General features: G+C 39.2%; 1 protein-coding gene across 6 annotated transcripts in view; it reads right to left on the reverse strand.

Moving 5' to 3' along the window:
• OSBPL3 (oxysterol binding protein like 3) overlaps positions 1 to 26,136 on the reverse strand; it is an 83,515-nt gene that overhangs the window by 25,419 nt on the left and 31,960 nt on the right. For 2 of the 6 annotated variants that reach the window (XM_033068430.1, XM_033068411.1), the window contains exons 3-12: positions 17,311 to 17,553; positions 10,868 to 10,984; positions 10,604 to 10,657; positions 10,282 to 10,395; positions 9,366 to 9,536; positions 5,825 to 5,951; positions 4,893 to 4,996; positions 4,656 to 4,748; positions 3,893 to 4,049; positions 1,374 to 1,504 (exon numbers count right to left, since the gene is read on the reverse strand). In XM_033068430.1, coding sequence (XP_032924321.1) covers positions 1,374 to 1,504; positions 3,893 to 4,049; positions 4,656 to 4,748; positions 4,893 to 4,996; positions 5,825 to 5,951; positions 9,366 to 9,536; positions 10,282 to 10,395; positions 10,604 to 10,657; positions 10,868 to 10,984; positions 17,311 to 17,403 — 1,161 coding nt within the window. In that variant the 5' untranslated portion in view covers positions 17,404 to 17,553. Of the gene's footprint in view, positions 1 to 1,373; positions 1,505 to 3,892; positions 4,050 to 4,655; positions 4,749 to 4,892; positions 4,997 to 5,824; positions 5,952 to 9,365; positions 9,537 to 10,281; positions 10,396 to 10,603; positions 10,658 to 10,867; positions 10,988 to 17,310; positions 17,554 to 18,105; positions 18,171 to 21,354; positions 21,459 to 26,136 lie in introns of those variants that run through there. The other 4 variants (XM_033068420.1, XM_033068382.1, XM_033068391.1 and 1 more) reach the window with 3 other exon arrangements.

Here is a 26,136-nt window from a genome sequence, read left to right on the forward strand (position 1 = left end):
GAAGCTCATTCCATTCCCCTACAGGATCTCTGCTGTACAGGGTGAGAAAATTTCTGTTGGCATTGTTACATTACAGATCTGCAGATACAGAAGATTCCTCAAAGGTGATTACCTTACTGAAACATCCAAGGTTCACAGATAACTTCTGGATGGGCTACAAGACTAATTAAGCATCAGATAAGACCTAACAGAATTATTTTAAAAAGACATGTACAGGATGAAGATGGACAACCGAATTTCACTGCCCAGAAAACAAAACAATTCATGCCAAGCTGAGTGTTCATTGAGTTCAGCAATCTTAAAACTGAATTTCTGATATAAAATGGTAGACAAATAACACTGGAAAAATAAAAGTCACCTATTCAAATATCAGAAGTGGAACATCTGAAAGCCAAAAACAAAGATATGAACGAGTACAGTTACTATGCAATAGGCTTCAACTTTTCTCTAAATACTGTGGAGACATTGCAGCCTCTATAGGTCCAGGCAAAGAGGCATGTCATACACTTAAAAAGTATAATCACATGCAGCTTTTGTAAAGCAAAGGGAAGTTCTCATACTGAAATAATTCCAAGATGGTCTACATCCCACTGATCAGTGCTAGAGAGTCTCCCCTGCCTCTCATGTGCTGTTTGCAATAAACACTGAAATTTTAAGGCTATGGTAATGATTGCTCTCAGTGCTCTGGAATCAGATCAGTTTGATTGACATTTTTAAACATGATCAAGCTGAAAGGTTCTGGTTTTGACCAATTACATAAAGCACACCAACCAAACCCCCACCTTTTTAAAGAGCACAATCTTTTGTCATTTAGAACTCTGGCCTAACAGCTCCATTGATGCTTTTAGAGGCCTGAGAGATAACTGAGGCTGGAAGTCAATGTAAACAAGTTGCACTGGAATTTGCTTTGCAGTGTGTTGGTGCAGCATGGTGAAGCTCTAGAGCATTAGAAGGGACAGCTGAGTGCATTCAGCCACTCTCACCTTTATTTTATGCCAAGTCATACAGTGAATATTTGAGTGCTGTTTAGGTAAAGAAAAGGAAAAGGAAACCTGCAACCCCTCAGAAGTGAGTAGTAGCATGTTTAGAAAGAAAGCAGACTCAGTCACAGAGCAGCCCTCTGATTCTTTATCCCCAATGATACAGATTACATTACATACCCAAATCAATCCATCTATCAAACTCCAATGATTTGACAATACCTTTAACATTTAGCAGTCTTTGAAAAACACAATCTAGAATATTTTACTATGATTAAATTCTGCAAATTTTAGCACACAGCTGACACCAAAGAAATAGAAATCAACTACTCTAAAATTTAAAAGTAGTATCTGATGACAATGAAGCTTGGTGAGCTTCAGCATGTCACTTACAGATGTTAAGGCATTCTTCAAGCCCACTATTTGTGCAGATGGAGATGAGGATGCATCATACTCCAGCATCTGTTTCAGCTTTTCTCTCTCTGTAGATATGGTGCTGAAAGCTGACCTCAAGGTGAAGTAAACTAGAACAATTTCATAAAAAGTGATAGTTAAAAACAGCTGCAACCAATTGCATACACACCAGTTACATAAAACCCCAATAAAGTATCATTTACAGTGACAGAAACAAGAATTTAGGTTGAGAGATCCAGGGTGGGTTACTAAAAACAAGTAATATTAATCAAATTATAGGGTAGATTTTTTTGTAGGAGACATGTTTATATGGTGAAGGCTACTGTGTTGACTATATTAGCCACAGTCAAAATTACTCTGATTATTTGTGACAGATGGCAACGGAGCTAACTAACCACATCTGCTCTTCACTTGCTTTTGTTTCCCAATTAGCTTGAATCTTCAGATGGTCATGACTCTATTCCACATTCCTCTATAAATTCCAGTGGGGGAGAAGAAGAGACAAATGAAAAAAAAATCAAATAGGAAAAAAAATCATTTAAAAAAGGGCAGCTATAACACATATTGTGCCACAGCTATAGGGTTAGTAGTTTCCCCACAAGCAAGTCAACTGTGGTGTTGTGTTTTATCTCTTTCTGTGATACAGAAATTTCAGCTTGTTAGATGATTTAGTGACTCAAAGGGTTAGATGCTGAATTATGTTCTGTGTTATGCTGCTACTTCTACTCCTTCCTGAGGCACTATCACCAGCCCAATACATTTAAATCAGACAACAGATCATGCAGTTTTAAAATCACTACAGAGGTTTACTTAGGGGAAATGCACTTTTAGAATTTTTTTCACCATTACAACATTGCATCTTCTCTTTAACCACAAAGAATAAAAATTTATTTGAGCATTATTTGTCTGTGTAGGTTCTCAATATTCATCTGACTGGAGTACTAGAGGACTTCTGAACACTTAATCAAGACCTGCAATACAGTCATAAGACTTGCCAATGCAAAAATGAATCCATTTACAGGGAAATGAAGATAGAAAATCTGAGTATGGATGCAGGTAAAGGGAAAATAACAAGAAATTCCCAAAATTTCTCTTTCCTAATAATCCACTCTGAATTAACTTGAATCTTCATCATTTCACTGACTAGTTATGTCACCTAATTTCATCTTCTGAAAAATTATTTTTAAGGTATATTCCAACACTGCAAATCATTACCAAAGCTAATTCTTATACTATCCAAAGAAATCTTTAACAAGTATCACAGGGTGGAGAGGGAAATACATCCACTGTGATCTATTCTGTTACACTTTCTTTTATATGCAGATAATATGACCAGAATCTTCAGTGACCTTCAATGACATTTAATATGTTGTAGACTAACTTTACTTTTCAAGAATTATTATCTACTAAACTACTAACATTACATTTTATTCAATTTGTATCAAAATGGTGACACAAGAGTTTTCTCCACTATTGTTTTTTGGAAGGTGTGTGCTATGAAGCAAGCTTTAGAGAGAAATTCTTTATCCTCTTAGTAAAATGATTCTGCAGTCAATAGAACAAAGTTAATTCAAATGTGTGGATCAATCTAACCAAAATTTCTGTCATAGACAACTCTAGTAATATGATCTTGAGTAGGTGATTTCTTTGCTCTGCTTAACAGGAACTTTTCCAACTGCATCCCACCCTCACAACTTTTTTCTGTTGGAAAATATATGTCAGTTTTGACTATAATTGGTTGTATGAAGTTTACTACATGCATACATTCCTTACATAACAAAATCAAGATACATCAGCACCAAAGGGGACCAGCAAGAATGCTTATTGATACCATCAGCCATTATTGTGTGCCAAAGGGGACAAAGCCAATCCTCCCAAAAGCCTTCCAGCTACAAATGCTTAAGTGCCTCCCTCACCAAGATCACTTAAACAATAAAATTGTTTCTGATGCAAGGGTGATGGAACAAAGCGCTGCTAATGCCAAATGATTCTGAGGGAAGAAATATTTCTAGTCAAGCTCCCCCTCTGGCTGCTTTGCATGATTTACTCTTCTGTATTCACTAAAAATAGGTTACTACCATAGCAACCCTTGCATCACCAACAAATGTTGACTCTGAACTACAGTGAAGCACACAGAATATAGAAACACAAATGCACCCATATGCACAAATACGCGTGCAAACACAGGAGAGTACAGTCTGCTGTATTTCTAGCAACCGATTTTAGGTATTTTACCTCTTGGCAGGAAATAAAACAATCTAGGCTTTTAGCACATAAAACAAGGGGCAGTTCTCTATGAAATAAAAACCTTAAAAAGTGGCAATTAAGCCACCTTTTTCAAATGACTCAAGATCTCAACACTTGCAATTCCTCAAGGAAATTAAAGAAAGAGTGTTTTCTGCTTTTTCTAAACAATAAACAGGAAGCATTCTCAGAATCCAGATCATTATCCAAACTGGGATGATATAAAACCATTTATAAAAGACAATTTCATTTACCTTTATGTGCAACGTGAAATAAGTCCTCTTGCATTTTAGTAAATTCTGATGATGTTTCAGAGCCATCAGAATAATTTTTCTCCTCTACAAAATCTATTGTAGATAGGTTTGGATTGGAAGCATGCAGTCTCATAGGGGCAGAAAATACTGAAGGCACCTGCAAGTTGGATAGTAATTTGTGATGTTTCTATAAACTGTAAGGAAAATTTTGCTTTATTGTACCCACCTGGATTTCATATTGGAGACATCAAAAATGAAAAAAAAATTACTGCCAATTATCAATAAGCTTTGAATGAATGACACCTGGCAAATGAAACCAGAGATACAACTTTGCCCAAAGTGCCATAATGTGAGATTTGTTACCTATGCTAGGTTATTTTCCCCCACTTATAAGTATCTAATCACATGGCCTCTGGATGCAAATGTGCACAAAACTATCTAGGGAATTTGCAAAAAATCGGTACTCATATAAAACAAAACAAAACAACAAAAAAAAAGCCCACAAAAAAACCCCAATAACAACAAATAAGAGAAGAGTGAAAGTGGGTAAAAAACATGGCCAGTGTTTTGAAGGTAACAGGACAGATTCTATTGCAGATATCAATGACAACACATTTGTGGGTTTTTTGATACATTATCACTTAAAATGAGCTAACACAGGACTCCACTTAAAAAGGATTCATATTTCCTTAAGTGGTCATGCCAAGAAGTGATCAGTAACTAAGGTCTGGAGGAAGATGGGCTCTGAAAGGACTGAAGTTACCTGTAACATTCCTTTAGCCTCTTTCCCAACAACTCTGGATCGCCACCTCCTGTGTGCTCTCTTTTCCTTCTTTGGGCTTTCAAAAGGTCCAACCTTTTAACAACACACAGGACAGAAACAATAGAGACTGCCATAAATCTAACAATGCTGAGAAACACCTCGAATGTTTAGGATTTGGGGTTATATTTTGGAATTGCAAGGGAAAAGAGTTTTTGGTTTTGCTTTTAAACAACAAACCTGCATAGCATTTATAGCAGGTGCTGAATATGTCCTGTGAAGAACATCCATGCTCTGTAACAGTTGGTTCATTTCCAGTAAATATGTGTGACAGTTGGAGAGGTCTGTTTGGAACAAGAGAATATTTTCAGTTGCCCTAAAGTAACAGACACACTGACAGTTTTCTTTCTTTTCAGGTTAGTCCTATTTTGATTGCAGCTAGCTTAAGTTATTCATTGACTAAAAGCATTAGACTGCTGGATAAAATGATTGTATCCTATAGTCAAGTTCAAATTCAAAATATTGAAATGCATTTATATGGCGTGTATAATGATCATGATATCTTTTGCTAGCTGGTTGCAGAAAAATAATGTGATACTTTCTGCAGTTTGAGATGTGTCAGAGCTCTTCATGCTGAGGGTAACAATGCCATAGGCATCAACACTGAATTGTGCATTCAGACCTAGAGGTGAGGCTACTCTGCATTAGAGTTGAAGCTCACTGGCAGGTAGAAATTTAACAAATAAATGTCACATAGACACTGCCAGCATGAGAAAGATCTTCATGCACTTAGGAAAGCATGAAAGTAGAAGGTGAGTTTGAAGTGCAAAGCCTTAGTGCTTTTTAAGTTACTAGGTTTTGGATGTTTCCCCTTTTCCAGCCTAAGGATGTTCAGATCTTACTACGGAATGTGATGTTCCCATATAAAAGGAAATGTACTGAAATGCATTGGTTCCTTGAAGAGTTGCCCACAATTGATACCCCCACACCCAAAATTACCAGTTCTTTTGCACAGAAGTGAATAACCACTTAATCAACAATCACCTCTTTTCTTCCTCCAGTTTCAGAGAAAATTCTAACAGTAATGATTATTTTAGTGTATAATATTCTCATAGTTAAGAAAAACTAGGGAAAATATTAGGCTACTTTCAACTTTTTTCAAACATCATTACCTCTTGAGCATTTTTCCATGTCTTCAGAAGACTGTAGCCAAGATGAAATCCTGGACTCATTACTCGAAAAAGAAAATGACAAATTACCTCCAGTTGATGTTGAATTCTGTTTGGTCAAGCTGCCTGCCTGCTCCAAAGAAGAACAAGCAAATTATTAACATGCAATTTTTTAACATTGTATGCACAAATCCTGACAACCAACAGTTGAGGACCATGATCATGGACAAGGCATTAATTACATGGAGGGGGGAAAAGGTGCATGATCTAGACCAGGTATAGTCACTGAGCACAATGCCATGATAACTAATGTAACTGCTGTTCACAAGCAGTAGGAAAACCATGAAAATTTGCTGAAAACTGAACTTTGAGAAAGGGCAAAGTTCTGCATAAATTAAGTCAACACAGTCTTAAGCGGTGCCAAGGGAACTATAGGCTGGAAATTAGGAAAAGATTTTTTATGGAAAGAATGATAAAGTAGAATGGTCTGCCCAGGGAGGTGGTGGAGTCACCATCCCTGGATGTGTTTAAAAAAAGGCTGCACGTGGCACTTGGTGCCATGGTTTGGTTGAGGTGTTGGGGCATAGGTTGGACTTGATGATCTTGAAGGTCTCTTCCAAACTAGTGATTCTGTAAAACAATTAAAGTATATCTGAAGAGGACCAAATTCAGACATTCTGTTCCTCTTCCACCCTTTCCAAAGAAGCTCCAAAAGTAACTTAGATGTAGCACACACATTTGTTAAAGCTGTTTTTCAGTAAAAGCAAGATATCATTTAAAATTTTGACACTAGAAGTCATTTAAAATTTTACACAAGGCTGAATGACTTCAGCATGGATTTGGCTTGGATGGCCATACCCTTATCTGGGTAAAGACTACCCTTTGACAACATCTCAGCAAACATTTTCACACTTAGTTCAACTTCAGCAGTGCCCATCATATGCTTCAAGAGATGATGGAAATTCTGCATAAGAGTTAATTGAGCTTAATTAAATAGCTTCCAATGGGAAGAAATTTTTACCCAGTACTGTTGTTTGTGGCTTATAATGCTGTTTTCTTATCTGATGTAACTACAAATAACAGACATTTAAGTACCTAATTATTTGCACATCTTACTAAACCTTTCATTTTCAATAAAACCCAGATCAGGAAGATGCACAAATCACATGCCTTGTCAACATCTTGTTAATAATCAGTTTTAAACTGTTTCATCTGAGTGCCATTACACAGCCATTTTACTGGTTATGAGAAAAGCTGATTAAATTGTTTGGCTCTTCTCTGAAGTATACAATTTACAAACTCTGTTACCTCCTGCTCAGAACTCCAGTAGTACTAATTTTAAATCTATCAATGAGAAAGTTGATCTACTTTTCAGTCAGTTTTCCTAGTTGACCTTTTTATATTTATAGCATAACCACCAACCTGAGTTTCAGAGTAAAATAAAATGCACCATCCATTTGTTATTGTGTCAGTATGCAATAGCAATAAGCATCAGTGAGCACACTTGTTTTTAAATTAATCAATGCAGCTTAGCTGGCTTATTCCTACATAAAGCTGTACAAGCTTTAGTCATATATTTAGACATATACACACACACACATATATCTATCCAAATAACAATCTCAGCACCTTTAAAAGCAGAAGTAAACTGAATTTAACAATGAGCAATTATACTGGCACTTTGTGAACAAATTCCATATTTATCTCTTCAGAAACCGGCCTCACCTAACCAACTTTTCCAGAACTGATATACATAACTGACATGAGCATGAGGAAAGAAGGAAGTAGGGATTGCCAAGAAGTAGACAAGAGAGAGACTGTATAGCTCCAGTTTTCATAGTTTTGCTTTGGATCAGCACAGTTAAGCTTTAGAATCCAAGAATTCCACATAAACATGTGTAGATACCTACACCTGTCTCTCAACAACAATTAAAAAAAGATGTGAAAACTGATCAGGTGTTACTAAAAGCAAATAAAATGCAACTCAAAGTTCATTTGATATATATTTCTCAAAATAACCTAAGTGCTGAAGCGATATCAACTAACACCAAGCTAAGGCTGGTGTAAATTGGCAGACTTCCATTTAGCTTGAGCACAGCTAAGGTGATTAACTGCAGCTTAAGAACTATCCCCTTCTATTTTTCACATGAAAATAAGTAGGGCTTCTTTGCAGTGCAAATCTGGATTAATAGTCTGAATTAAAGTCTTTCATGCCAAAGAAGAAATGGTGAGTTTCCTGACAGCAAGCATAGATTTTAGATATGCTAGGCACATTGGTTTGGGGTTTTGGGGTTTTTTTTGAGGGTACCAGCATAAATATACCATGGACTTTGCAATGTTCTTCCCCACTTCTATCCCTGCTGTCTTTCTGGAGAAGATAGCTAACTGGCCACAGGAGATTTGCCATTCCCTTGCAGGCACAGCCTCAGGAGAGCAGGCTGTCAGAGCTGCTGGCACACGAGATGCACGCAGACAGCTCCGCAGAACGGCCCCGTTACCGCAGGGTGAGTTATTGTTCCTTCAGCTGCCCGCTCACACAGATCCCCTCCCTCCCAACCACGAGCAAAAAGCTGTTCAGACACAGCTCTGTGTTTGCTAGAACTCACACTCAGTTACAGGATCAAGTGATGAACTGTGTGTGTTGGGGAACAAACCTGCTCCCATCATACAGTAATTATTCTGGAGCTGACAGAAACAGTTACTACATTTCAATCGTAGTAACACGGAACAATTTTTTTTTTTTTTTTCATTCTCAAAAGCAACCAGTGATTCTACATTGGAGCAGAAGAGCTGCTTTGGGTGAAGGTCAGCCAGTCAATGTTCAGACTGCTGAAGGCACAGAGGCTGTGTTCAGGCACAGAACACACACCATCGTCCATGAAACTGCAGACAGACCATTTATGGGGTTGGACAACATTTGTCAGGTCATTTGTGAAAGTAATTCACAGACTTTACCTAAAGACAAGTACACTGCTGACTGGACCCATCCAGACCCCATATCCACCCACAGCACAGCCCTTGGGTTGATCTGAATAATGCTTCTGCCTCAGTTAAAAATGTAAATAGTGGTCCCGGTTGATGGCTTCTAGAGTAATTCCTATGTACTCCTTAGTTAAGCAGTCAGCTTCATTCATGTAAAAGGGGAGAGGGTTTATTGGCTAAAGGATATACAGCAAAAAGCCAAAGGGAAAAGAATACCTAACTGAGTACTCATCTATGACTAATATTCACCAGCTCATATCAGACAAATATTGATATATGTCCCAAAAATGATGAAGATTCTAACTCAATGTACAGTTTTGAAAATCACTGTGAAAATACATTTTGCTGGATTAAAATGGTGAAAAACTACCATAAAATTTAACAGCATGATAAAAGAAAGTGCTTGGGTGTAAATCCATAAATAATAAATTTTCCTCTTGACATTTTAGAACATAACTTAAGTGCCACCACCAACTTCCATTATGCTCTTTATTTAATGAACACACATTAGACTAATTTAATTCCTTATGAAAGCTCATTATTTATAAATAAAAACTATTACCTTTCTACCTGGAGTAGAATCACAGAAACCAGGGACAGAGTCTGTAGTAGTAGATGCAGGGAAGAAAATATTATTGGTGTCATGAGGAAACATGGAGATTTCGTTCTGACGATACATCCTGTGATGGCGAAGTTTTGCTACCCATTCATCAAACAGCTCCTGAGACTTCACCTACACAAAATTTCAGGGTTCAGACATTCACATCCAAAATAACTAACAAAGAAATTATGGCATTTTGTGCTCATTAGACAGCTAGCCTGGCTGACCTTTACTGGCAAAGTATCAGGAAAATTTTTCTAAGGATGCTCCTACCAAAATGCACTGTATGAGCTTAGGCATGACAGAAAGTTAATCACAAGATAAAGTCAGGAAAAAAAGAAACCACAGTTAGTAATTATGCCTTTCAATGCAGAACACTATGCTAGAGCAACTTACAGATTAAAAAGTCCTTAAAATTTTAATAAGCCCTCACATTTAATTTGTCATTCCTTAATTATCATTGTTAAAGCTAGGTCAGTGTTTAATACAAATTTGATTTTGGTGATATATTTCAAAACAATTTATTCCACTAGTATAAATCCCCATGTATGACTATGGAAAACACTTCCTGTAGGAAGGTCCAGGATGAAGATAAAACTACTGAAAATAAAAGCAAGAAGTGTGCAAGAAGTGAAAAAAGCGATGCTAAACACGAGGCATCTTCAAGGTTTCTGTTCAGAAAAAAGTTACTGATTCTGAGCCCTGAAACAGTACAATAAGACCTCTCAAGTTATTCAGTGTAAACTAATCTGATGAGACTAAGAAGTTCTTAGTGTAACTAGCAGACCTCTTGCTGTGAAAGAAAAAAAATTGCCCCACCCAACACAGCTAATGTCATTAGTTTGGGAGCAAGGTTATAACAACCTTGAAGACCTACCTTCAGGTGGTATATCTGCTCCTCTGTGTCCAAATCTATACATTTTGTTGATTTCTTTACAGACATGACAGAAAGTCCAACATCAATACAGCCATGAAGTTTTCCTCTCTCTATCTGTTAAAAAGTAGAAAGTGAAAACACAATCATTCCAGATGAAAGCAATAGGATAAATATTACCTTTGGAAATCAGCATTTCTTCCCCTCTTAACCTACTGTCTAGAACTACTGAAAACTCGATTTCTCATTGCCAACAGTAGGGAAATTTTGTTATTCTTGATATTTTTTACTTTATAAAGGCCTTAAAGGGTTTCAGGTCACTTACATCAGCTCGGCATTTAGAATACTTCAAAATCCCTCTGTCCAAAAAGAAGTATCTCTGTAAACGGAAATTAAGAGAATTAAAAACAAACAAAACACACCAAAAAAGCCACTAACAGAAAAACAGCACAAACACATCTTCCCCTCTTCCATTTCTTTGGAGAATACTTTTCTCTGCTTTTAAGTAACCTTTTTGTCACAAAACCACACCAAGTAAGTCCCACTCACGTGGCATCAACTTTCAGACAGATACACATTCCTTCCCTACCTTGTGCCAGCCTTTCAGAGGCCATTTCCTCTTTTTCAGCAAGCATCCCTCCTGCTTCTGTGGCTCCTGGGTACAATTCATTGCTCCCCGGAGTCCTTCTACAATTTCCCAGCTGTCCTGCTTAAACAGAAAATCCAAATGTAGATCTTATTTCTTCCAAAGAACTGAATTGTTAAGAGAGATTCAAGAAGAAGGCTATAAGAAAAAAAGACAAAACCCAATTGATGTTGAAATATAATCAAGGATCCAGCTTTACACATCAGAGAGATAAGGTTCTTTTTCATTTTGATAGAAACAATACCACTAAATAAAACAATTTTTATGATACCATCCTTCACTAAATGTATGTGCTTGCCAGAATTTTATATGTATATTGTCTGCACATACATACACACACACAGTGCATAACCACAGCATAGTCACAATTTAGCAAATTGCCTCATCAGAGCCAGAAACAGCCTATGTCAAAAGGATAGCTTTTGTAGGTTATGAAGCAAAAAATAAGACACTAAAAATGAAGACCTTTCTTCCGTAAAAGTCTTTTGCCCATACTCAGTAACTCGAGGGTTTGTGTTTGGTGCAAATTGCAACCTCCCTAAAGTAAAAATAATAAAATAAATTAAATCTAACTAAACTAAAAACAAATTTTAAATCCAGGGAAGCAATTCAAGTACTGTGAGGTGTATGACATAAATGAAAACTACAAGAAAAACATAAGTCATCCTTCATCAGATAAAACTAATTAAAAGCGAATCTCTCTTTTTTGCCACAAGGAACTTTTAAATGAAAGACCCTGCAGCAATAAAACAGAAGAGTCTAAATCTTATCGTATTTTTATAGTTTTTATTTATGGAACGACTACAAATGACAATGTAACATGAGTTTCAAGATTTCTGATCAGAGACCTCATGAATTATTTACTGACAGGATTTGGCAGATGTAGAATTATAAATAACCAACAGGAAATGCTATGTGCTAGTACCATCCCCTTATATTTGAAAAAGAGAAAGAATGCTTTAATACATAGAGTATAATAACAACAAAGGACTAGTATGAAGCACATTAGGGGAAAGAAAACTATTCTAGGTAGGTAAGTAGCCATGGTGCTCTCTGTAAGATACATAGGGAAGTATTCCCAAAATTAACTCGATTGGCTCAAAAAAAAAAAAAAAAAACTTAAAAAGAAAAATTAAGCAAAATTAAACAAACAATCAGCACGTGTGCTAGCTGTCCTCATTTAACCATCTTCAGAGTCCTTAAAATTAAAAGTCCTGAAATAAACCCAGAAAAAAATTGCACCAGGTAATATGCTAATTATTTGTGTAATAAGGCATTACAAGCAAACCATCTTTGAAAAGGCATCTCATAATTCCACCACACTATTGGTGGCACTCTGTTATATCTCTTATTTTCCTTGTGGCTCATTTAATAGAACAAAACCAGTAAGCTGCTCTGCTTTCCTGCTTTGAGTTTAGTCTCCCAACACTCAGCACACAACAAGCCACAGGCAGTGGAAATGTGGGGCTGAGCAGCTCCAGCCAATCAACACCCTACAGACCATCCAAGGATGCTGTACTACCTCAACACAAGTCAAAAGTGCAGATGTCCTTACCAAAATTTTTGAGGGAACACATTTTGTCATATAATTCTAATCAAGAACTAACAGGAGCAGTTGCAAGATTAAGGAAAATGTTGTGTTTGTGATTTTGTTTCTTCTTTCTTGAAAGTAGCCAGAAGGGCTTAGCTGTTTTGCCCAAACACAAAGCAAGCTATTTCCCTCATCTTGCCAAAATATATTAAACTGCAGTACCCAAGCATGTAACTTTTCCACTGAGAATTAATCTGGTAGTACTGAATAGTAGATCCTTTTCAATATTCTAGTGTTGTGCCTACCAAAATAACTTTCTCCAGCTTTGGGATTAAGTTTACATAGACTCTGGTTAAGCACAGTGTATCACTGAAAGAGTGGTCTGATTGTAGGAGACAGGCAGAAATTTGATCTCAATGGAGGAAGATTTTCTATATCGTAGATTATCTCAGGTTGGAAGGGACCTTACAAGAGGCAGGGACATCTTCCACTAGACCAGGTTGCTCAGAGCCCCATTCAACCTGGCCTTGAACACTGCCAGGGCTGGGGCATCCACAACTTCTCTGAGCAACCTGCTTCAGTGGTGTCACAACTTTCTCAGTAAAAAATATCCTAACATCTAATCTAAATCTCCCTCCTTTCAGTTTAAGACCATTCCCCCCATCCTATCACTATGCAAAAAATAAAACTCTGTATTTTTATATGCTCTGTTAAGTATTCAAAAAGGCTGCAACCAGTCACCATGGAGCCTCATCCTTCTATAAGGAAAAGCTTAGAAAGAAAGGCACTCCTGGAATGAGAGAGACCCATGATACTGGGTGTGTGAGGTGAAGAGAAAGGAATCAGCTGAGAAATAGCTCAGCCAATTACACCCATCTGGAATATACAGTGCTAATAGTTTTGATCAAGCTTTTTAATACAGAACACGATGTTCCCTGCATTACAACTCCAATTTTGCCTGGACCTCTCCTGCAGTCCAGACACAATGTATCTCTCACATCCTGCAGAAAAATCGTATTTATCAGAGCTCTTCAGGTGAGCAAGGTGGCCCAGAATGTGCCTTCTCAAATACAAAGTGTGAAAATGGGAAGAAAAGCTGAAGTGGAAGCACTGCTTCCCCTCAAGCAGGCTTGACAGCCCTCCAAATCTCAGTTAGGAGGCAAGTCTGCTGCTCATCTCTCCACCCTGGGAACCTCACACTTCAATTGTACGTAATGGTAGTTTAGTTGAATTAGAAATGGATCCTCTTAAAAGCTCACCGAATTAACAGTTTGGGGATCTGCTGGATACATGCAAGGTGCCACGATGCATTAACTGAATCTGTCCTCTTCCATATACATCCTTCCAGAAGAATCCAGCCTTTCTCACCTGAACAAACTCTCACATTTTTCAAAAATACTGCTGCTGTGACTGGCTTTGGATCCATTTGCTTGGCCCAGACCCTACAGATCTTGACCGGGTTTTTGTTTTGCAGGAGATTTGACACCTCACTGAATGAGGAAAAAGCATCAGCTGGCTATTCCTGGGAGCAGCTGCAGAAGTGAAAGAAAACTGCTTACTCTCCAAAATGAAGGCAAATGAATCAGGCTGGTCGATTATCATCTCTACTCATCCCTCTGAAATAGCAGAGGAGCAAATTGGAGACAAAGGATTTCCTGAAAGCATTCAGATTATATTCCTTTTTGCTCATTCTTACCCCACAATAGGGAACTGAAAGAAATAGCCCAAAGCATGGCACTAACTTGAAAAAAAATACACTCCCCCCAAAAAAGACCCCAAAACTCCCAGATGAATGGCATTAACAATTCTAGCATAAGTCTAATGTCTAGATCAGTTTTGTTTTAAGATTATGACACTACAAAAGATTTTGCATCATTAGGGGCCAAAATCTACACAAAATTATCAACCCTGCACTTGCTGCCCAGGAAGAAATTTCACTTGAGGCTAAGGGAGAAACAAAATCTTTATTTTTCTCAGGTCCAGAGGTGCTCATTTCAGATCAGCACTGAAAAATCCCCCTGTACACACTCCTTGGTTGTGTATGACTGAGGAAAAAACCCAACGACTGTGGTCTTCAGAGGTAAGTCCATTATTAGGTAAATGTATTAATTTTGTTTGATGTAATAAAAGCCTTCTCATTTTCTGCAATATCCTGCACCATACAGCTCCTTAAGGCAAATTATTTCAGGGGAAAGTATGAAGTAATGATTCTGAATGGGTCTCAGACTGATGCTTGCAGTTGCAGCTCCCTGAACAAAACAGATGACAGTGCCACACTTTCTTGCAGTGCAAAATGCAGTCAGTTGCACCAAATATTTTAAACTGCCAAAAATAGAAACCTGCTTCGTGGAGGATAAGGGCTGGCATCAGCTGCAACTAAGGCATTTGATACGGTTCATAAAATTGGCAGAAGTGATTTAATTTTCTTTTATGGAACATGAGGGTTTTTTAAATGGTTCTTCTGTCACAAAGCCTTTCCCTGGTGGACCTATTTTAAAAGTTAGTTAACATATCAGATTTAAAAATAACTAGCACAACATACCTTCTTTTGATCACAGGTCAATTTAAATTTAAGGAAGGTCAACACCAGTTTTCTTTCCTCACTGAAAGAAAACTGAATTTGTGTTGTGTCTCTGTGGAAGAAATCCTTTTCCATAACTGAAGAAGGGAACAGAAAAGCAAAGAGGTGGGAAGTGGCAGTAGCCTCCAACTTTGCATGGGGCTTCAAAGGGAAGGTGAATTTAGTGGAAGAGGATTAACTTTTAACCTGTTCAGTTCAGACAGCAAATGTGCTGTATCAGGCAGGAAATGGGTGCCAAATAGGAAGGAAGTGGAGCAAAGGAAGGATTGGATCCCTCCAAGTCCTGCAGCCCTGCTTAAGTCAACTCCTTTGTGGCAGAGTGGCTCATTTTCTGCACCACAGGAGTCATGCTTCACACGACAGCCCTCCAGTGTGTAACTCAGCTTTAGCAGACACAGCAGCCTGGCACTACTGTTCTTCCACATCCCAGCCTCAGGTCACTTGTTTGGTGCTGGCAAAGTCTGCATCTAGGAAATCATGAGAGACTCAGAATTCAGATCCTGCTATTTTTTTGGGGCAAACTTCACTCTGCTCCAAGATCTTTCAGATCTTTCTACTTAATCAGATTCAAAGAAGAGCTGCATCAGAGCAGCAGCACAGAGAGAAGCACCTGTCAGGAAGATCTGTCACTAACCCATAAGCCATGAGCACAAGAGATGCAAGTGTTTGAAGGAGGAATAAGAAACCCTCCATGGAGCTGGAATATGAGGAAAATAACATCAAAATCATAGCATGTCACTCTCTAACCTGCACAGCACTTGGCAACATCATTTAAACTTTCAGGATACTATTAATAAAAAAGTCTCAGTGTGACATCCCACTATTCAACCAGGATTTTGAAACAAACACCAGAACAAATCCAATCAAACAAACAAAAGCTCCTGAAGGTTATTGTACATGTGGTCCTTTTTTGATTAGGGGATTTTTAACAGTTTCATACAACTTCAAATGGTTGCTGTTTTCTTAATAGAACACCTAAAGTATTGTCATTTAAACTAACATACAGATGGACAGGGCAAATAAATGGCATAAGTATTGCTGTATTAAACACCAGTGGATTTAGTCATACTCATGTAAATCTTATTATTTAAATAATACATGATAACACTTGATAGACACAAACTGTTGAACAGACAATACCAAATCTTTTAAATTAGGTTTTTCAAAGGTAATCTCATATGGAGAATATAAAAAATAATATTGCAGGAAAACAAAAAAAAAGTCCTGAGAGCAAGGATTTTATTGCTTAGTACACTAGAACTGCACAACAGTTCTCAAAAGCACAGCACTTTAAAAGTCATAAATTGTTGAGACATTTGACTGCCTTGCCAACTGCATGAGCAGGGCCAGAAGTCCTAGAAGAGCAGGTGCTGTTTCAAAACACAGCTGAGGACTCCAAAGCTTTTCGGGGATTGGGATGCTCGATTCCAATTAAAATCTCCGCCTAAGGCAGCTTCAAGAGCTCCACTAAGCCAGCACTTGTACTGATAAAAGTTCACGTTGAGCACTTTGCTCATGACTTTGCAAGCATGGATTGAGCACATTTAAGTTTAATTCTCAGTGTGGCTGCAGGTCAGCATTTCTTGCCCACAAAGTGTGTTCAGCAGCCTCACCTGTCAGGTGCAGACATGTCTTTTGAAATGGAGAGGTTTAAAGATTAGCATCATCTCTGCAGAAAACAAAGCAACCTTTACATTTAGCTCACAGATGCATCATGTTATGTGAATACTCATTTTGCTATCTGTGGTTCTACAGCAACAACCAGCACAGATGGGCATTCAAAGAAGCCCTGTGTCAGATTGATGAAAAATTAATTATCTTTCACACATGCATGCACACCTTTGCTTGGAAACTTGAAATAAACAGAGCAGTCACACGATATCCAACACAAAAGTAGTGCCTAACAGAAAAGATTTGGTATTTCAGGATCGAACCACTGAGACCAAGATGTTACAGCAGCTCTATTTCACTATGAAGACACCATACATACACTAAGATAGAAATCAAAATTCACTGTAAGCATTCCAGTTTTACACATGCCTGCTATTCAGTAATATGTGTTTACTGCATTTGACTCAAAACAAGATGCTGCTACCAACAAAAAAACAACAAAAAAATCAACAAAAAAAAAAGAAAGATAAGAAAGCAAAGAAGTGATGAAATACAACAAGCAAGCGAGCAACAGGAAAATAAGGTTTAAGAGATTTGCAGACATCCAAGATAAAAAGTAACAGCCAATCTTAGCAATGCTTTCAGCTTGGTGAAAAAAAGTACCTGTCGACTTCCCTGCTTGGAGGAGCAGCTGCTAGTACTTCTTGAAGGAGACAACATTTTCTGGGATGCACCAAAGTTTTTTTCTTCACTCATGATTCAATACTATTTGTTTCACATAAGCTCAGTTAGAACACCATTAAAAGGTAATTTGGAAAATGTGTTGGAAGACTCCTCAGAGAAACACTGAACTCATCCTTTACCCAAATGCAGTCCAGTGACATGATCTGTATCCCATGGAAACTCCTAAAAAGGAAAAGAAGAAAAAAAAGAGCCAAGTTATCAGATGCTGTCTCTTGCTGCCATATTCTAGCATGAATCATAATAAGCCTTTGGTAACACAAGCTGAGCACTTTACTGTGTTTTATAAGAAATAAATCGAACAACCACTTTAAGATAACTTTGCAAGTCTCAGACAGGAGTGACAAATTTTGGATTCTAAAAACATTTTAATTGTTGCTACTTTTTCAGAGAACAAAGTGCAGTATCAAGCATCTTTTTACATTAATTTAAATTAATTCTAAAAATTAATAAACACACACAAAGAAAATAATAAATCTCTATAGTAAATGGCCCAAAATAGATGTAAAGTGAGAGGCAAACATCCAATAAAATGTCATCAAAAATGATGGTAATCATCAAATAAAAATGTCTCATTTTCTCTGTTCCTTGATAATTTAAACAACTAAGCATGGCTTTATTTTATAAGGCAAAAAAATCCCTCTACATAAAAGAGTAATACTTAAAAGCAGTGAGCATGAAACTTAGCTGCATAGAGCTGTGCATGACCACTTTTACCTGGAATCAGAAAGCTCTATCTACTGTCACATCAGTTGTCTCAGCAAGTGACTGGAAGAATAATTAACAGTCTGTTTAATAACAGTGCTCCTTGCAGCACATGTAAATAGAAGCCATGCCAGGAACTCCCAGAAACGGAGTTCCAGCATGGGTAAAAGTTGTCATGGTAACTGCATACTTTACAAAAAACAAAAACAACAACAACAAAAAACCCCAAACAAATAGAGGACATTCCAACAGGGTGATGCTTTAGAAAACTTGAGGTGGCTGTATAAATTGCGTATCACTTAGAATTTTATTGCCTTGGGCAAAGAATTCACAATTACAGTAATTTCACGAATACAAGCCGCAGCAATTTGACAAAAATTTTGGTGGAAACCCGGAAGTGCGGCTAATAGTCGGATGCGGCTAATATATTAATAATTTTCTGACATTTACAACCCCAGACATGCCAGCCAGAGTGCCAAGCCAAGCACCGGCCAGTAAAAGCCGGCATTTCGCAATTGTTACAGTGTTACCGTGTTGCCCTGGCTCCCTGCAGGCAGCACGGGGGGCGGGGAGAGAGGCGGGAGAGCTCTCTTCTTCCCTCCTCTGCTGCAGCCCAGGGGAGGAGGGGGGAGGGGGGCGCCGCCATTGCCGCAGCCCGGGGAGCTGACGGGGGGGGGGCGCCGCCATTGCTGCGGCTCCGGGAGCCGACGGGAGCCCTGCGCAGCCATTGCCGCGGCCCGGGGTGGGGCGGGAAGTGCGCGCCGCCATTGCCGCGGTTCGGGGAGGAGGCGGGGTGCTTTGTCCGCGCCCGCCGCCGGCGCCACGGGCACGGGAAAGCTCCGTCCCCACCCGCCGCCGCTGCCGTAGGAGCGGGGGAAGCTCCGTCCCTGCCTGCCACCGCGGGGCAGCGCCGACCCGGGGTGACCGAGCCCAGGGGCAGCGGCGGCCGGCCCCGAGCTGCAGCACCGTGCTGGGCCACCTGGCCCCGTCAGCGGCCCCTAGCAGGCCGAGCCTGCACAGCCTTAGCTCAGCCAGTAAACCCCGCCCTCCCGCGGTTCTGTTACTAATTGCACGCGGGTCCTCGCTGCGAACGACAGAGCGGCTTATATTCGGGTGCGGCTTATCTATGGACAAAAACCGAAATATTTGCCAACACCCAGAGATGCGGCTTATACTCAGTGCGGCTTGTATTCGTGAATTTACTGTAGGCAGATTCCAAGAACAACCACTGAGAAGGGTAAGGAAGTTTGCACAGAGTGGAGAGAGATTTCATTGCCAAAACAGGGAGGCACCACTTCACACTAATTTCCTTGCTTGCACTGTCACAACAGTCCTGAGCTGGGATCACTGACTATCGAAGTTTGCCATTCATTTTTTCCTTGAAGAGGCTTAAATTCAATTCTGAGAGAAGCAGTAATTTCAGATCCCTAGTAAAATGTTTTGTACATTTTAAGACTTCGTTTTTCTTAAAGAAACAAAACAAAGCAACACATCAAAAGCCACAGACAAGAAAAACCAACCAGAATACAAAATTAAAACCAGGTGCTATATTTAAGATGAAGATAACACTATGCAGCAGAAAACCTCTCCCTGCAGCTGTAGTATGAAGCATCCAGTTTCTGAAGAGAAACCTTTTCCAATCTACAGTGCTTCTTGGCAATAGAGTTTGCTGTAACATTTCAATGAACATGCCCTCTTTTCACCTGAAACACAATCTCTCCTTATGGCATTTACTTTACCTAGTCAGAAATACTCTGTTGCCTCCAGAACAAATCTGTGATAGAGCCCCAACCTCCATAAGTGAGGTGAGAAATGAACTCTCCTGGGGTTCTTCCAGGAGTGAAGGTGAGTCAGCTTGGTAAATATTCCAGGAACCATCAGAGAGCTACAAAAACAGCACAATGAAGGCCAAAAAAACCAAAACAACTCAGAACAGCAAGGTCTCTCTGATTTGGGCCCAACACACAGACTTTAGACTGAAGTTAAGACTGAGATTAGGAGTAGTGCATTTTGGAGAAGGTAAGGTCACTTTCTAGCTGGAAGATAAAATTGTATGGCATTTCATTAAAAACTAGTACTTTTAACAGGTTTAGATTTAGTTCCGTTTGTTTTAAAGCAGGTTAGAAGTATCTCAGATTTTTAACTATGGAGCAAATATGATGGATAACTTTCTTCCTCACTTGCAAGCTCCATTTAGCAAAACAGTTTAATGGTAACGTCTGTATTAACAAGCAGAGGTGAAACACTTCCTGCAAACTCATTGTCCAGATACTCCCTTGAAACCAGGCAGCAAGTCCTTTGCTTCTGGAACACACTTTGCTCAGATAAATCCCTATTCTCTTCACTGCTCTTGTTCAGAATGAGCACCCTCAGCTTTCACTGGTGATTACCTGGCATTTTGGTAGTGACTGGCAGAGTTCATGGCAAGAAAGGCTTTAATTTGCAGCAAAAAGCACTGAAAACTTCTGCCACAAAAAGCACTGGGTATATTTCCAGGACACACTAGATTTAAGATATACAATGTCCTTTGCCTTTTTGAACACACAGCACAATAGTCCTAGAAGTATCAAGTAACTCAAAATACCCTGGAGTTCTCTTGAACACAGAGAGAAGCCATATAATCACAGGAATATTTCTATCATCTCATTTCTGGTGTGGAGTCTAAATGAACCTAAGATTTGGCTACATCAATGTTTTAGGACAGAGCAGAGAGGTAATCCTTCTGCAAATCTCCTGTAACACCAAGGTTTGCATTGCAGGGCAGCCTTGGAACATGGCAACTGAATCCCTCTTGGATTAAATGTGCTCCAGGACTGCATCCAGTGCTCAAAGCATTGAGTCCACAACACCAGACTAGAGCTAGTCCTGACAAGTCTTGTGCAGGGGCTGATGTTAGATCTTCTAAGTGATTGACTACAAGGATCCAGTTTTACTGCACTGCTCCTCTTGCTAACATTGACTTCAGAGAGACACAGACTTACACCATCTCAGAAAGTACTTAAGATCTCCTAGGGCAATGTCATTTGTCCTTTTGGAATCAGAAAGAGTGAGATGGGCACGTTTCCAGAATTCAAACGAGCTGAAGATGACTCACGACCTTACAAGAGGTGCTTGAACAAGGAGCAGGGGACAGGTGAGGTAAATCCAGCAGAGTGCACCTGAAGTATTTTTTGTCAGTCTACTTCTAAAGTTGAGTTTTTGAATTTTCCTTTATTTCTTCAAACAAATTACTGCATGGACTGGACGAAAGGTTTTTCTTACCAGCCCTGAAGAATTCAGGAGTGAAAAATGTGTCCTCTCTCCAAAGCACTTTATTCTCTTGGTGTTCCCCAGTAATTTAACTTATTACCTTGAGACTTCCAGATCTGAGCATGGAAAAGTGTGAGTAACATCATGGCCCCAACTCCTCTGTAAAAACTGCTGTGTATTCCAGAAACAATTTTGTGCTCCTTTTTAAAAATTCTCTTCAAGTTTAGAAGAGAAAAAACCAACTGTGATTGCCCTTCAACAATAACTCACTTATTATTCCAGGAAGGTAAGAAAACACTGATTCTGCATCCCAACTTGACTATCTTTCAGTAGCAGTGACTGGGTCTCTCTAGGCAAATTATATTTTCCATTACCTGTGGAAATTAAGGCCACCAAGTATAAGAGCAATACAACTTTAAAGCAAGCATAAAAAGCAGTGTTATGCTAATGAAGTGAAGATTGCAACTAAAATTGATTTTTTTTTAAGGTCATCATGATCCAATTGCTTCAGATTCATTAAAGATTGCTCCTTTCCATGCCTCAGAACTGTATTTGTTCCCACATTTCTCTGGAGCACACAGGGCCACTTTCTTTGGTCTACTCCAAAAAGACAACTCAAAGGTGTGAGGCTGAGGCAAATTCAAATAAATTTAGGACATTAATTTTCACTGTGCTAAGTATTGGCCTAATTCTTTTCTATAAAGTCAACAGCTGCAAAAGTAGGCCATGAGTACCTCTGCAAATGACCTCACCAGGTGCATTTTGAAGAATTAAGAACACATGGGTATCAAATATTAGTTAGAGCTACTACACCACAAGATGATAAACAGCACTTATCTCAACTTATCATCTGCTACTAAGAGCCTTATCATTCTACATCAATTAAAGCTAATGCAAACATATGATGATATGTAAAACGATACAATATATTTTTTTAAAGTACCATCCCAGGTTGTCCTCAAACCTTTAAAATTGGTTCAAACCTTTTAAAAAGTTTCAAAGCAGCCTTGCAGTATTGTTTCATCTCTCACAACTCTAAAAACAAGCTTACAGCAAAACCAAAGATTTTTCACATGTCACACAAGAAGTGAAATTCAGAAAAAGATAAAATATATAATGCAGCATAACTGCAGTAAAAAAAAAAATCAACATTATGCAATTATTTTTTGCCATGGTTCTGGGGGAAAAAATAAAACCTTAACAGCTGCTTCAAAGCTGATTCAGCAGTGAATGAACACTAGAGACTTTGAGAAGCAAAACTGGAAGTGTACATCTCATTCTGTAGTCAATTAAGGTTTTTTGGACAGAAAAATAGAAACAACATAAAGCCTGATGAGAGTCAGGTGGACACAGCAAGCGTGGAACTGAGCAATCCAAATCAGAGTTGCAAGCAACATTGAGTGACTTTCACAGAACTAAAAAAGACTTTGTGCTGCTGGAACCTTTGCTCTGCAGCTATTATTAAATTGCATTCACTCACGTCTGCCTGGATAAACAAAGCAATAGTCTTTTCCTAGTATTGCTTTCATGTCTCTCCCTGTTATGGTTCAATTTGCCAGCTTTAATCTATCCCGGTGTCTCATTTAGCTCAAAATAGGAAAGAATTATTTATAGGCTACAGATACACCATGTACAACTATGGGAGTTGTCTTTTCAAGGCAGGTATTTACTGTTCCTCAATTACTGTAAGATTCACACTACTGAAGGTCAAAGCACATAAATCTTGTTCTGTTACTAGCTATTCTCTACTAAAGAAAACTTTCAGAAACAAACATGAAGCTCTTTAAAACAACTCTTACTGATAGGTTATTAAACCCATCTTTGAAAGCAAGAGTTCAAACAGCTTAAGGAGACTAACAACAACAGGAAGCATTTCAGAACTGCCTTCCATCAGATAGGTGCTCACCCAAATCCTAACTTCTCTTGAGCAGATGTTTTCATGAGCCAGGAAAAATACTACTCTAAAATAGTCTGTGATGCAAAGAAAGCTCCATCTAGCCCGTCTCCTTAAGGAGGCTTTTGTAGCAACTTAATTATGTTATGTCAGTGACCCGAAAGAAGAATATTTAGTTCAAAGAACTAAATTGTCTAATCAAGAGAGACAGACAGAGAGGGAAAGGGAAAACCTAGACAAACAACCATACTGTATTTAACAAGAGATTGCTTATCATTACTTGATGAAAGAAAATCCTGTATGTTCCAGTGCACAGAAAGAAAAAAAATCAAAACCACAAAAACAGAAAACAAACCACAAAACAAAACCCCAGCAACAATGCAGTAGAATACATCCCAGGAAAGACATCAAAGAACATGCTTTGCTGTCACGTCTAGTTAGACTTTCCTGAAGCAAAGCAAATATTTGCTGTTTCACTAAACCTTGGGGCAGACAATTCAATCCTTGCATTAGAAAAATCTTATATAATTTTAGAAATAGGTCATTCAGCATCCTGAAATATGAGTACATATAAAAATACCACCTTTTCCTCACATCCACCACAGAAAGCGACTGTAACATTGCACATGACATGATTCATTTTAAGTGCATGCTCCTGACACTGTTTCCATCCTCCCAGGAGATCTGTGACAGATTGCACTTGTACCAAAAACCCAAACTTAGTGGGTATATAAACTAGATAGACATGTTAAAACTCTTGATGACGAGTGACACAGAAAATACCCACCATAATGGCAGTAATTTTACAACAATTAGTCAGCTGCCATACTACTATTTCCACCCAACTTTCAATCACAGTAACTAGCAGGTCTAACCTAGCTCACAGTCAGGTCCTAAATAAGCACAGTAATTTCACAACTATACGGTGCACCAGATTATAAAGCGCACCTCCGGGAGTTGGCAAATTTCCGAACTTTGTCCATATATAAGGCACACCGGATTATAAAGCGCACATTTTTTTGGAGTGAGGATCCGCGCGCAAGAAAGTAATGAATTAGTAACAATCACACCAGCCATGCTGTCTTGGGTTACAATACAGGATGTGATCAAAGTTTCTATTCTATCACCATCTGTTGCGACCAGGTGGGGGACAGCGATCCTTATCTCCGTGGAAGATACTCTGCTAATGGGCCATCCATCGAAACCAGTAGGGCATTGTTCTTTATCTTTGCACCCCTTATCCTTCCTCCAGAGAGTTATCTTCTGCTAATGGCCCCCTGAGTCCCACTGTGTGACTGATAAAATTACTTTATCCCATTGAGAGTTGCTCCAGACAGCGGGGAGAGCCCAGCCTTTCCTACCCAGATAAAAAGTGAAATTGTGGGACACCAAGTCGCCCTCTTTTCCCTGGACTCCAGAGGAAAACTGGACTTTTTTTCCATATCATTGCTGGACCTTCGGAGGGAGGCTGCACCCTTCTACAAGACCACTGCTTCAACTGAACCACATCTGTCACTTCAGGAGGACTGTAGCCACCATTTAATGGGACCGCTACCCTGACTGACGGGTGTCACCCTGACGGGGTGTCAGGTTGTGCTCTGACTTTGTGTCTTAGTTTGGAGGACAGGTGTCTGCTAAGAAAGGCAGGAGCCTCTCTTTGAAATGGAGAATGTAAACTCCCTCCCTCCAAACTATTATAATTTTGAAATCAAGGGGCTTTCAGGTAAAGATAAGGGAATTAGGAAAAACAGTTCTTTACTAGGGAAATTAAAATAGAAATACAGTACTACAAAGAAACAAACTCCAAACCCTGACAAAGTCAGAGTACAACCTGACACCCCGTCAGGCAGGGTGTTGGTAGCAGTTTGATTAAATAGTGGGCGCAGTCTTTTTGCAGTGACAGTTTAGTTGAAGCAGTGGTCTTATAGAAGGTGGGTGCAGTTTCCTTCCAGAGGTCTAGTAGTGATGTGAAGAAATCTCATTTTTTTCTAGAGTCCAGGAGAGAAGGGGCTACTCGGTGTCCTAGAATTTCAGTTTTTATCTAGGCAAGAAAGACTTTGCTCTCCCCCCTGTCTGGAGCAACTCTCAATAGTATAAAGTAATTTTATCAGTCCCACAGTGGGACTCAATGGCCATTAGCAGAAAATGGTTCTTTGGAGGAAGGATGGGTTATGAAAAGATAAAGAACAATGCCCCACCTGGTTTCAATGGATGGCCCATTAGCAGAATATCTCCCACAGAGATAAAGATCACTGTCCCACCTGGTCACAACAGATAGTGATAGAATAGAAACTTTGATCACATCCTGTATTGCAACCCAAGACACTTTGTCAGTGTTTGCGGTTTGTTTCTTTGTAGTGGCTTGCAGCTCGCACTTCTGGGTTGTCAAATTTCCGAACTTTGTCCGCTCTGGAGTATAAGGTGCACTTCTGGGTTCAGACCAAAATTTTAGTCAAAAGGGTGCGCCTTATAGTCGTGAAATTACTGTAATATTCTTCTCCTTGTCTCCCTGCCCCTTTCAGAAGGAGTCTTGCCTGGCAGCTCAGGTGCCACACAGGTCCTTTCCAGCTCTTGGCATGGATGAACACTTGACCAATAAGCCAAAAACTTGGGGACTACAAGCAACAGTTTATGACTCAGTAAAAGAGGAGTCCACAGAATTCCTGCCAAGAGGGTGGAGCACAAAACAACAGTTCCTGAGCTGTGACCAAAACCTGGGCCAGCAGCAGGCACACTGCACACAGCAGTCCTCCCTCTGCTCAAATAACAAACCAGGAACAGGTCTGTTTGCACTGAACTGCTGCTCAGCTGGAGAAAACCTTACAAAAGGTGATCAGGCAATAGAAGAGAGACAAGATCATTATCAGTAAGGAAAATAACAGGCATATGGTATCACTTTA

Source organism: Catharus ustulatus, chromosome 1 (genome assembly GCF_009819885.2).
Source record: "Catharus ustulatus isolate bCatUst1 chromosome 1, bCatUst1.pri.v2, whole genome shotgun sequence".
In the NCBI taxonomy this organism is placed as follows: domain Eukaryota; kingdom Metazoa; phylum Chordata; class Aves; order Passeriformes; family Turdidae; genus Catharus; species Catharus ustulatus.